Source organism: Rhynchophorus ferrugineus, unplaced genomic scaffold, assembly GCF_030347505.1.
Source record: "Rhynchophorus ferrugineus isolate W39M unplaced genomic scaffold, kcgeb_rfMv2 rfM6, whole genome shotgun sequence".
Classification (NCBI taxonomy): Eukaryota; Metazoa; Arthropoda; class Insecta; order Coleoptera; family Curculionidae; genus Rhynchophorus; species Rhynchophorus ferrugineus.
In genome coordinates this window covers 425,001-439,189 of record NW_027472585.1, presented here as the reverse complement: position 1 = coordinate 439,189, position 14,189 = coordinate 425,001, and the positions used below count along the sequence as shown (strand labels likewise).

The following is a 14,189-nucleotide window of genomic DNA, read 5'->3' as shown; positions in this document are numbered from 1 at the left end:
TAATTGAGGGCTTACCTTTAGATTACTGTTGTTGGCTAAAGTGTGATAGATCCAGAATATTCTAGTGGTAACGTAGTAAGCTATTATCACGTCTACTGTATAGTGCCCATGCGATAACTGTAACATTCCTACACCGATAAAGCCTAAAATCCAATACAACCAGTGAATGAATCTCAAGAGATAGAACTTCTTAGGAGTGTCTGAAAAGGAAAAAAAGCAAAATACATGGATTTAAGCTAATATCAATAAAACTTACATTCCGATATAATCAGATAACTGAATACCAATATTACTGTGTGCCCACTATAAATAAAATCGCCGCAAAATGTATGTTTTCCATTAACAGATAGTCCAAAGCCACTCATTAGATGAAGGACACGTTTGGCTATGAGAATGGGTGATGTTTCATTGGATTTTGGTGAACAAGTGTACGTTCGGCTGGACAATGGCAAGACAGTAACGTACATCGTTACGGCCCTATACATATACAGAAGCGACATGATCAAGAACATCCTTCGGAAAACAATAAACCTAAAAATGAAAAATATATTGTATTTGTTTTTACTGCTCATCAGCCTCTTGGGCAATTTTAGGCTCGATTACAATGTAGTATTTAATTTAAATATAATATACAACACAGTAAATATATAACATATAACACTAACATTTAGAAAAGTAAATGAATTAAAGTGTAAAAGGATATAAATATTTCATTTCTCAGTGAACGGCATAAGTGCTGTGCCTGATGTTCGGCTGAGTCTAACATTGGTCACACAGGGGTGGACCTCGTCCTTTTTAATCTTCTCTGTATCGTGCCTATTTTAGTATATGTACCGCCCAAGAGAGTGCGAAAAATATAATAATTTAAAGATTCAAGAAAGAGTAATAAAAATGGTATAAATTGATCCTCAATTATTACAGTTATTAACAAATTATTGTGCAAAAAATAAAAAATACTTCTATGATATGCACTTTGTCTTAGGCAATTATTTTTTTTATTTAAGCGCTGCATATAAAAATTGTTTTCAATAATATTGATATCCTGTTGCTTAAATATTACTAACCACAAACAAGCAAAAAAATAGTTAAGTTCTTATTTATAGATCTATTGGAATTATCCTTGTAATATTTCAGTAAATATTCATGGTATGTAAAATAACTGACCTGTGTTTATGTAATATCATAGCAATGAAGCAAGAATTAACGCAGAAAATGATAATATACTCTGATACGTCTAGTGCCCAATCATATGCAGGTACATTATCCAAGAACACATCAGGAAGAGGACCGTAGATTCCTCTGTCTGGCACTCGATCGTGGACCAGACTTAGAGACGTCAAGGTTAGGATAAAATTGAAACACATTATCAGAAATGCTAAAAAAAATGGAATATTATCAGATTGGTTTTTATATGATTTGAATTGAAAATCACCTAATATTGTTTTGCATCTTTCTTGGGGGAACCTGGGTTCCTCCCTGGAAGTGGGTATATCCAGCTTGACTTCCCCATTACGATTGGATGGCTTTTCCATATCGTCGTCTTCATCTACGTAATATTCGGAGCTATTGGTCCCATGCGAGTTGTGCGCCCAATGGTCGTTGGCCTTGGACGGGTTGGGCAGTAACGGCTGCCTTTGATATAGATCACCTAAAAAATAATTGTATAAATTAGTGGTGATATTAAATCACAATCGGTTTCTCATTAAAATGCAATTAACGCTACATTACCTAAACCAAAATTTGGATGTTTACAGTTTAGTAAGAGTAACATTATTATTATTATGGAGGTTATTACACTAAAATAACTAAAATATAATAAAATCACTTTTTATCCTGTTATTTCTATGCCGATAATAATTTTACTATATATAATTCCATAGTCACATATAAGAACAGCATCACAAAGGTTCATCTTAGCTTCTAAATTACAGTTAGGAAATTTTTAGTTAATATATTTTGCTGTTAACTGATTCCTAAAGAAAATCCCATGTCATACATTGGAGATAAAAAAAGATAAGGGTACAAAAATAATAAAAGCTCAATTACATACATAATTTTGTAAGAAAAATATTGGGATTAATTCAAAATGCCGTTTGTTGATTTTTAGATTTTTCATGGCCTACTTTTATCTTGGTCTAAAGTTGTATTCTGATTACTATTTATTACTCATCGTAGAAATAATATATTAATTAATATAATAATTGTGTCAAATATATCAAAATATAAACTATTATAGAGGAAATATGTACTTACAAAATATATATGAAAAGTATGTTCTTGCAGGTTCTACTTAATTTAAATAACTAACAAATATATGTGTCATATCTATTTTAACTAGTATATACCGCACTACAAATGAGATCTTGGCGGACGATGGAGACGAATAAAATGAACTTCTTAACTACGGATTGAATTAATTATCTGAATGTCTGCTGAAGCGAAAATAAAAACAAGGATTAAATTCATAATCGGAATTACACGACGAATTAGTTAAACCGTGAAGTACCAATGCTAATGTTATTTATAAAAAATATTTAACCCGAATTAGCATTTATAAACCAATAACACAAGTTTGTTAGGGCTGAAAAAATAATAGTATACACATTATGTACGTATAATACGTATTATATTACGTCTAGGTAAGTATAGAAAATGGCAAAAATATACAGGATATTGCTTAATGATTTTAATTTCAATTAATTTTCTAACTGTACACAATTGAAATTATTTGGTAATATTTTAGTATTTGGTTGGCAACAAATCTTTTGTGGTATTTGCAAGCTCTCAATATTGTTTCCTTATATTTTAGATGCTAGATTGGAAAAGAGGTGGCGCTGAAATTAATAGAGATATTTAGAAGACGAAACTTATTCTATATTGCATTAGGCACTTCTGTAACTATATTTATGGGAAGTTTTTCTAATTAATTTATAGAAAACTGCTGCTAAAAGACATAAAGCGCTGGTGAATATATATCAGCGGGTAATATATTATATTCTATTTTGGCAAGCACAGAGTTTTGCGATATAACAATGATGACATTGAAATATTTTTACGCAAAAACTAAAAGGCATGAGTATTACTGAGGAGTAATTAAAACTGATAGTTAATCCCTAATTTACAAATATATGTGAAAGCTACTGATGATTTATTTTACTTGCGTCTGGTTATGATGTCTGTAAAGATGATTGAGTTCAATAAAAAAAATGGCATGACATGAAACAGATAACGGATATCAAACTGAAATATTGTATTATTTTTAGCACGATCGAGCGATGTCATTTATATCCACAGTAAATATCACAATTGGCCTTAACAGCGTATATATGGGATTTAAATTAATACCAATTTAGTTTTATATCTATCGATGAATTTATTAGTTTAATTTGGCATACACTTCTCGCCGAATCAGAATGTGACAGTGCTTACATGTATCCATCGTTGTAAGCCATATTAATCCGTTTGATAAATTAATTTCTATTTTAGCACTGACTTGATATTATTTTGACATTTGATACCTGTTGCATTTATTTTGAAATAAAAAAATATAAATAACAATATTACTAATATTTTTTTACCAAAATTTAATTATTCATTTTCATATAGCAGACTCTTGTAGGCAGTAGTATTGCCGTAATATATGCACTTTCTCTTTGTTGAAATAAATAACCATGATTCAAAATCGTGCCGAGTGACTAAAAATAACATATCCTCTGAATTTGAAACAAATATTTTAAAATGACCCAACTGTTCAAGTTGTGTATCGAATTTTTGTTCGAAATAAGGAAGTAAATGTTCTCTCAGTATTTTTTAATTAAGATGCACGGTCAGGAATACTTCATTTACATAATTATTTTACTGTTGAAAAATCATGCATGCATTATAACAATACGTATAGAGGAAAAGGTTTAGATTTAAATTGTATATATTTGTAATATCTGATACAGTAAAATAGAAATTTACACCTTTGAATATTGTGTAGTTATCATGATGTTTGGGGACAATATAATTTATAGTCTATCCAAAGAAGCAGTGAACTAACGTCATCAATATGTATAATGCCGTTTGTAAATTCGTTTTAATACCAGACAATATATTTCTTTTGATTTTATTAAAGTTAAAAAGAGATACAATGCTGTCTGACGTTTGAACATGACTGATTCGTTTACAGTCTGCCGAAGTCGATCGGTTGCCAAATCTCGGCAAAATTCTTCAAAACAGACAGACATAGGTACTTCAAAATGGAATATTAGACCACTCTTGACAAGAAGCTAATAAAAATAGTGTAAAGAGATTTGTTTGATGTTTTGTAAATCATAATATTTTTTACTAATTCACTGCAGATATATTGTTTTTTATGCTAGAAACAAGTGGTCGCAAAAGCTGTAATTAAGCATTGGCTTGCAAAACATAAATTAAATTTTGAAGATACCATGTTAAAGGGTGAAGTATTTCAAATTGTCACTTGGTAAATATAAATAAAATGTTGATAATAAATGACATATAATAATAATATTAAACTGGTAATAGCAGAAGTAGTTTCTCAAGTTGCCTATATTCAATAATATAATTGTGACAATGACATTTGATGTTAATCGAAACTGGGCAATCTTTTGGTGATTACCTAGATGTTTTTAGACTGATAACGTATTAAAGAAACTAATTTAGGGTCATTCAAGGTTTGATCTATGATAGTAACGACTGTTTGTAAGTTTTAGGTTATTGATTAGCAGAGGGTCAGTAATAGCGGCACTACGTATGCCGTTTTTTGGAGAAACCGTAAATACTGTTGAATTTCAACAATAAAAATAGGAACGCAACCTAACCGCAATCGTTTAACGTGAAATAAAAAATATGCATGCAATTTCCTGCGCTTCCGCGACGCTCATCTTATCCGCTCCGGTGTCTATATTCTATCGATGCAGCGTTGCCACGTACCTTGGGTCATTTTGGCGCCGTTGGATGTGTTCGGTGCGGCGTCCTCGTCGTCCAGCGGTGGCAACAGGGCTGAACGTCCACCTAGATTTCCACCGTGATGATGAGCCGAATGCGTGTGTCCGTCTGAGGTCGAATGGATGCTGCCATAGTCGACGAACTTGGGCTCTAAGACCATTCTGAAACGGACAAGCATATTGAAGTCAATTCCTGTTAATTAAAGACAGAGGCGGGCGGTTGTGTGAAAATACCGAAAGTGTTGCGTGGTTTATTGGTTTAAGAATAACGCCAGTTGTGATTAAAAACTAACAATTACAAGCTAAATTATTTTTGTAAGGATTCTTTTTGTTGAATTTTAAGCTTTATTGTGAAAAACCGGTATAATGCATTTTATTCGAAGTATACTTTTTCCCACCCTTCAGGCAATTTACGAATTCCATTTCGAAAGAACGATGTATCTTTTGACGTTATCCACGAATTGGCCCATTTCTTGGTATCTCCATAAGAAGTGAAGCGCTATTCAGACAGATCACGACTCGATATCTTGGAACAAGTAGTAATTAGAAGGAGCAAGTTATGGAGAATACGGCAACTGGGGTAGCACTTCCCAATTTAATTTTTCTTGGTGTGTATGTATCATCGTGCCTATTCCTTATAATCTAATTTATTCGAATTAACTATTATACTGCTTTGCCTCTATAAACACCGAATAATTTAAACATATAACATTTACGTCAGCAAATCATGAGGTTCGAATAAAATGGCACGGAATTTATAGTGACCGAAATTAGGATTGTACTACGAATGAAATGATCGACTTTATTAAATTTAAATGAGTCTATTGTTTTGATGAACATTTTATGATTCAATAAACTGAAAAAAATTTCGGGGTTTTGCAAGTCAACATAAATGGTTTCTCATAGTTGACAGTGACAATATCCAGTGTTCTTTTGTTTCATCAAGGAATCTTGATAACAAAATAACGGCGTAATATAAATGTTTACACCCACTGTGACCTCATTAAGGATTTCATTTGCATTAATATTAATTATGATGAACTAGGTTTTGCAATAGTGCATCGCGGAACGCCGCACTAATGCCGATATCAAGGCAGTATGGACGGGAATAGTCGTTTAATGGCGTTATTTTTAGGATAACACCAAAAACAATTGGGCTAGATCGCCGCCTCAAAATTATTTTCGATCGTTTTTCCGTTTCCAGGTTTCCACCATTTAGGACGGTTAAAAATAATTGGGGAAATTTGTTCCTAAAATATTCGTGACCTACTTGTTTTGCAACAAGGACGCGAATCTCGATGTTGGAGATACTGAAAAATAATGTAAATAATAAATCGTGATTTACTGGATGAAGCCGTTTTTAAAGCTTCATTCAGAGAAATGGGCACAATATATATTATTCGGAATTTTACTTAATTCTAGAAATACACAGAATAAATATCAATGTCGGCAGTGCAGACAACATGAAATTAAACACCTTCAAAACTCAGGCGGAACTAAGACAAGATGGAAGTTTAAGTCCAGCCTTGTTGAGTGGCCAGAAAACCTAAAGAAAATTTTGAATGAAACAGATTTGAAATAGATGTAATATGATACTAAGAAAATATGAAAATATGAAATGACAATTTGCCAGATGTGATACCTTAATATGCCCAAAGGACGATAGAAGTTCACAAGAATTAATTTGTGAAGACACGAAGCAGTCAGAGTCACTACCTTTTTCTTATTATTTTGATTTTAATGTGTTTTGCGCCGACCAACCTGAATTTCATCAAATGGTAAGTTTGTTCACATAGTATTCCATTTTCTATTTAATATTCTCTATTTATTTATCCAATTTTTTTATCTATATTATTCTCCTCTATTTTATTATTTCTTCTTATCTTCGTATGTTTCCCATAATTCCTGAATTACGGTTAATTAAAGATAATAGTTTTATGGTTGCAACTGTATACAAATTATGACAGTTTTATAAAACAGAAACTGAGGCCAAAGTAACTGATGTGTAGTTATGATCTATAGTTGTAACTCGACCACCTACACATCCCGATCTCTTACGCTTAGAATTTGCTTTATTTATTTTTTCATTTATTGTGTAAGTGGTCTCTGTCTCTGTATGTAAGCTGTTAGATGCTTTATTTTGATCCCTGTTATTTATTTAAGGTGTTATATCATTTTATTAAATATAATACGTCCTGAGTGTAAAATTAGCTCTACAAAAATAAGAAAACATCTCAGTTTTGACTTGATGGTATAATATCAAGCAGTATATAGAAAAGAAACAACTCAGATGGTGGGTACAGGGTATGTAAAGCGCAAGATAGGTAAACAAAAAAGCAGAAAGCGATCTAAGCAAACTTGGAATTAATGTGTCAGAATAATACTTCAGAAGAGAACCAAAACAGCCGAAGGCTAAGTTACACACAGAAAAAATGGAATTTGTACATGAAGCACGAGAGGATATATATTAAATATAACACACTTTCACCACTATATAGTACAAAATATGTTTTTGGTTGCATGTCTGTATATTATATATAGATGTGTATGAATAAATTAAGTTACAACCATACGATCGTTGCCAGAAAGAACTTAACAAATTCATTAATATTTACTGCATTCCCAAGGTAGGACACGCTCAATTAAAACTAGTAATTATAATCAGACAACGTCACATTAGTCACTACATTGCTGAAGCTAAATATACCGTGGACATTCCACGATACATTTATACTGGAGCTCTTGCCAACTCATTGCCACTTAAGCATTTCATTAATGCCGGAAATATTACGAAGAGTTCATCGACATAAAGCCTGGAGTTTTAATTTCGCCACATTTAACAAGACTTTCTATTTTGTATATGTTTGCCGTATTATAATCGAGTCATTTACTCCATATATTCGCACAAGGTTTTGTTTTGTTACACGATATGTCACCAGTGGTTTATATATTTTTTATCTGTCTTTACCTGAATGTCTCTATCTGATTCATCCAGAAAATATCAATTTGTTAATGTTAAAAATTGTTAATGTAATGAATCAATATTTACAATTTTTTTGAAATAATACTTAAAGGTGAAATACATACAGAAAATATAATAACACAGATAGAAATATATATCATTTAATTTATATATTACTACTTACACAATAAATGGCAAAATAAATAAAGCAAATAAGCGTGGGAGATCGTGATAGCGAGGCAAATAAATAAATGAGCAATACTCTGTTGCTATTGTGCACTCACTTCTCCAGCTCCAACTATGATGAATGTGCAATACGTACAAGAGAAAAACCAAAGGCCACACGCTAGATACGCTGCCACCAGAAAGTGAGCCAGCAGAAACAACTTTCGGTGGCGTTTATATATGCTTCAAGTTATCCAAATATTATAATTACACATCAGTAACTTTGGCCACTTTGACGTTAGTTTCTGGTTTATAAATAGTTATAATTTATACTTACAGTTGCAACCATAAAGCTATTATTTGATTGGGAAGATATGAATACATAATAAAATAAAGTAGACTAAAATAGTTAACGAAATGGATAAATAAATCAATAAGTAGGGGACAATGAGTAGAGAATAACGAATACAAAATAATAAATGGAAAATAATAAATAGAAAACTGGAATACTTTGTGAACAAACTCACCATTTGATTAAATAGAAACGACAATCCCACCAAGTTCCTTTACATTATCGTTCAAACCTTTTTTAAAAAACATACACGACCCAAAACTAAAATATCGAACTACCAGTACCATAGATATTCTGAAAGATTTATGATTTCCTTGAATGATACATGTCCTTGTGTCTTAAATATCGAGAAAATATAAACAAATCAAACTCGCTTTTACATAGATCGGACAAAATATTCTATATTTTTAGTATTCACTGAAAAGAACTAATAAATCCATACAAAAAATAAAAAAGTCCCAACTACGAAGACTAAAAGCATTACAACAATTCATATATAATTTTACTGACATGGCGTATCGGTGATTTAAATTAAACGTGGAAATTTTTAAAACGTAAACTGTTCTGACGCCATCATTGCCACGCATATTATATTGTTTTAATAGTTACAAATGTAATAAACATGAAAACAATCGTTAGACTTTGCATTCTAACATAATCGACGTGCTGTCGAAGTTTATCTAATTTTCTAATTTCCCTGTTAAAAAAATAATGTAAATGTATTATTTCCCGAAACTATAGGTTCATTGTTGACCTTCACAGCCGCCTGGTTTTTTTTTACCAATTCGCGTGTGTTTAGTTAGTGGAACCTTGATTGGAAACCATGGTACATATCGGCTAGAGTTCTCATGAAATATTTCACAGTTGAGTGTTTTCGGTGGACATTACAGGGGCGTTTTTAAAATTGGATCCTTTTGTGATTTATACTGTATTAACTCGTAATTAATGATGTTTTTGTTTGTTACGTCAAACTAATCACCCAGTCTTTTGTATAATCCGACATAATTAATACAGTAAACATTTGTATCAATTATCAAACATTTCGTAAATATGCAAATAAAATTATCCTGTTTTGTCAACAAATACGCCGTTTATCAGTCATTAAATTGTTTGTTATTATATCCCCATAGAGATTCGGTTGTCATCACAGTAGTATGACTAGTTGTATACCCGTGGCGATTAAGTAGAAGTACGTATAATTCATTTTTTGAAAGACTTATGCGGTATTAAGATTTTACAAATAATAAATATTGATTGTGAATTGCGAATCATATTCGTATTTGCTTTAATAGTTTTAATAAAACAGAATTAAATGAACTAAAGGTAAATGTTTCCAAGGATTATACAAGTTTTCATTGGGTTAAAAATCTACTTTTAATTCGATTTTTTATTTATTGTGAATTAACAAAACTTTATGTTTATTAGTGCAATACTACTTATCTCCTTTTGCATCTTTCTGGCAATATATCGAAGCCTATATGCGAGGAATTCCTGATATCTTGATCCTGACCATAAATTATAAATTCTGGTACCTGAAGCACTGTTTAGGCAGATTAAACATGGTACTAGTGGTTTCCATTAAATATATTTTTTTTAAATGTATAGCAATCGCTTGAGTCGATTTAGTCCGGTTTGAGTCTTCATGCGCGTCTTTAATCTTCGAAGGTATATTTGTGTTATTCGCAGATATTAAATACAGCAGACAAGTTTAATATAATTTATAATGATACTTCGGGTCTGGAAAAATTGTTTGGAGCTTTTGCAATGACGTCATTAGGTTCGACTATTATTACAAGCAAGTATTGAAACCTGACATACGGATTTCAATTATGGGGATGTTCCGCAAATACTAATATAAATACAAGTACATCAAGATACTACAGGACTGACTACTTACACTGAGACCTTCAGATACCACTAAGGAAATCAAAATAATTGCAAGGAGACATGAGGATAAACTGTTTTCATGTTGATGTTGAAGGAATACAACTCGTGGATAACACCAGACAGGGCACAAGTTCAAAAGAATCAAATAATTTGATCGTTTGTAGTGTAGTGAGGTGCATTTAACTGAAAAACAGCAGTGTGAACACATAAACATTATTACAATAGATACTAACATAGGGCCGATGGATCCTCCAGGATATTGTAGGCAATTTGATATACTGACCAGGGCCATATGATTTATTTATTGTGATTGGGGTCCCATTAGTTTCCCGAAAAAAGGATTTATACCAAGTAGCTTATGGATAGCCAAAAGAGAGGGCTATTAAGTGTTGTAAGAATAATGTCTTTCTGGATCGTCCATAGTACTTATTATAATTCTAAATATATCAGTTCTAATTGTTAGTGGTTGTTTGGTACTTTCCTTAATTTATCGTCTACAATATATACGTAGATTTTGTATATTGTAAAGACAAATTGTAGGTTACTGGGCAATCTAGGACTAGTAACAGGTCAATTGAAAAGTCCCCGGCCTACGGGCCACAAACTCGACGGCATAACCTTGCCAGCCGACTGTTGCGTTTTCCCACGCTTCGGAGCTGGTTCATCGTGTGCAGTCCACTCGGATGACTATCGATTGGACTTCGGAGTGAAATGATGGATCCATGTTTCATCCATTGTCACATATCGACGCAAAAACTCGGGTTTATTACGCTTGGTCATCTTCAAACACTGCTCCGAATCATCATCTTTCTCATACCCAAATATTCGTGAATGATATGATGTACACGTTCAGTTGATATCTTTAGAGTGCTACTTCATTAAATTTCAATTCATGGTCATTCAAAATCATTTTGTGGATTTTTTAAATGTTTTCGTCGGTAAAAATCTCTTTTGGACGTCCACTGCGTTCACCGACTTCGGTGCTCATTTCACCACGTCTACACTTAGCATACCAATCTTTGATAGTTGATTTTCCTGGGTCAGTGTCCAGAAACCAAGCCAAGTTTTTGCTTCAACTTTATTTTTTCTATTCAAAGAGCAATATTTTATCAACACGCGAAATTCCTTTTTTCCATTTAGCCCATTTTTTTCACAATAACAAAAGCTGCTTCGCTCGAAATGCCATAATTCACAAATTAATGATCCGACAGATGTCAAATTTATACACGCATCTTTTGAGGGTTAGGGCTAACTATAAAACATATGGATTTAATTCTAGTAGCGCCATCTATGTGTTTGGCCGGGGTCTTTTCAATTGACCTGTTAATAATGTAATTGTTTGTCATTTTGATATTCTTTATTATAGCCATCTTTATTATATTTATTATTAGTAATTAGTAATGACAATGCATGAAAATAAAAAAAATACACGCGTAAATATTTACGAACGGGAGAAAACGAAATACGGTGAGAAATTTAACCGGATCATCGACCGTTAAAGAGCGAGTGTCTATCCGATTATACATGCATCAGGTTATGTAAGGCTTCCTTCCCATTTCGTCCGCCGATATAAGGTTTGATGTTGGGTCTGCGGCATGGCGAATTTGTGGGACGTCAAGTGAATCACTAATGACTAACCCAAGTCAAATCACACGGCGTGTTATATCGTGCGCTCCGGGTCGGCCGACCTGAAGAACGTGAAGGACGTCGTCGTGGCCAAGGCGACGTATAAAGCGGAGCATTGCCGATTTGCGTAACATCTTAATTGGTATAAGTTATAGTATACGTGAGATCATTTGTAATTTAATAAGATGAAATAACGTGTTTGTCGACGGCGTTGTTTTGCCATGACGAATTATGAACTATTGTTAAATACAGGTGGCGTTGTGACAAAAGAGATTTGTTTTCGCCGTTTACTCTGCAAGTTATCATATTCGTTTTTATGTTCAAAGTTCTAGGACTGGAAGAGCTCGTTGCCTTCACTTAGTACATCTTAACCAGTGTTGGGCAGTATTTATACTATTAGTAATTTGTAATTTTTATTTCAAATACTTGACGCTGATATATCAATGGGTGCACTCTATACAAAATAACTTTCGATACAAAGTATCTTGTAGTTATTTTGCTAGTTATTGTTTCTTCACTACATAGTATAAAACAAAGTCGCTTTTTCTGTCCCTATATCCCTATGTGCGCTTAAATCTTTAAAACTACGCAACGGATTTTGATGCGGTTTTTTTCAATAGATAGAGTGATTCAAGAGGAAGGTTTATATGTATAATACATGCATAATATACTAAGGCAACATTGCTAATTTTAGAGGTTTCTAACGTGATGTCGTAAATTAACCTATTTTTTTAGGCTTATTTAGCAATTAGCAAAAACGCTGCCTAACCCTACGAGTTAGATCAAATTAATGTACTACAGTATTGTACACCATAAAAAGGTCTAAAAAAAAGTCCGCGATGGTATATGTTTATCTTTTAGGGATAACCCACATTAACCATTTTTATTGTTTACTTTTTACGTGAGAAAATGGCTTATTTACGAAGCTATTTTAAGCAATACGGCATTAATCCTTATCGAATTAAGTACCTTAAATACAGTGTGCAATTAATATAGATCAATATGGTTCCTTACAGCACGTAAATTAAACAAATATTTTCGGAGATATTACAAATTTAAAATTTGCGTTTAAAAATGTGTAATGTAATAAAAATTGTATGAATTTAGATATTCCAAAGATAGCAGGAAATCTTCATAGTAAGTATAGGGGAAGAGGAATTGTTTTACTCAAAATTTAATGCGTGCAAGCCAAGGGCAGTAATGAATGAACCAAAAATACTGGATCGATTTTAATCATGTTTTCATTGAGTGACATAGGCATATATATTTTATGCCCGTGCAAAGTCGGGCCGGGGCGGGTCGCTAGTACAATATAAGACAAGTTTAAGTTTATCAGAACTTGTAAAAATATCGTTTTTAGCAGATTTTTTTCATAGCCCAACAAAAGGTTGTGTGTTTGATAGTACATTTAAAAATTAAGAAAGTTCATCAACGGATATTCTTCTTTTACTGATTAATATGCTGGCTGGTTACATAAAATAACACCTGATTGTATTTTAAATACACGACATAGAAGTATTTTGCATTTTGTATTTTAAATACATGAGAGATAATACTATCTGTTTTAGTGCAAGTAATTGTTATTTTACTTAAAGCAAAACATGTATTTTATCTAATTATGACCTCAACCGATTTTCTTAGCGTTAGTAGTATTATTATTGTCTGTCATTGTCTAACACTGTTATTATCCACCATGGTAATTCTGTCATTGTTATTATCTATCATTATTATATTATTATTTATTACTATCACTACCTCAAAACCTACATGGAATCGCGTAAACAAAAAGCCCTACGCCCATCCGTCATACTCACCAGACATTGTTTCTATCGTTTTAAATTTGTTTTGATTTATGCCGTTCAGGCCAGGTAGTAGTTTATTCACTACGTTTACGAAAACTACTTAAAATGTAGAAAATAATTGAAAATGAACTCGAATAAAGCCTTGAACTTTTATTAGGTCGTAGTATCATCAAATATATTTAAAGAATTACATAGCAATTTTTGGTAATCATACACTAAGACTTTAGCAAAACTATTGTTTCGAATGACATAGTCATAACGATGCTCTGTGATAATTCTGTGAACTTTTACGATCTAGATTACAATTCATTTTTTAATACGGCATATCTCTTACCTTATCACAATGTGGTTTAATCATTAGGATGAATCGGCAAACTATGTACTGTAATTTTTATATAATGACCCACAAGTTATGTAACGACGGGCAAAAAACTTAAGCTTTA

The 14,189-nt window shown here is 32.3% G+C and overlaps 1 protein-coding gene across 11 annotated transcripts in view; it reads right to left on the bottom strand.

Annotated features, from left to right (window-relative positions):
- Positions 1-14,189, bottom strand: part of LOC143198975 (phosphatidylcholine:ceramide cholinephosphotransferase 2) — a 73,459-nt gene that overhangs the window by 2,019 nt on the left and 57,251 nt on the right. For all 11 annotated transcript variants that reach the window (XM_076408668.1, XM_076408679.1, XM_076408675.1 and 8 more), the window contains 5 exons: positions 4,939-5,114; positions 1,433-1,648; positions 1,165-1,375; positions 257-531; positions 16-200 (listed from right to left, as the gene is read on the bottom strand). In XM_076408668.1, the coding sequence (XP_076264783.1) occupies positions 16-200; positions 257-531; positions 1,165-1,375; positions 1,433-1,648; positions 4,939-5,114 (1,063 nt within the window). The remainder of the gene's footprint in view (positions 1-15; positions 201-256; positions 532-1,164; positions 1,376-1,432; positions 1,649-4,938; positions 5,115-14,189) is intronic.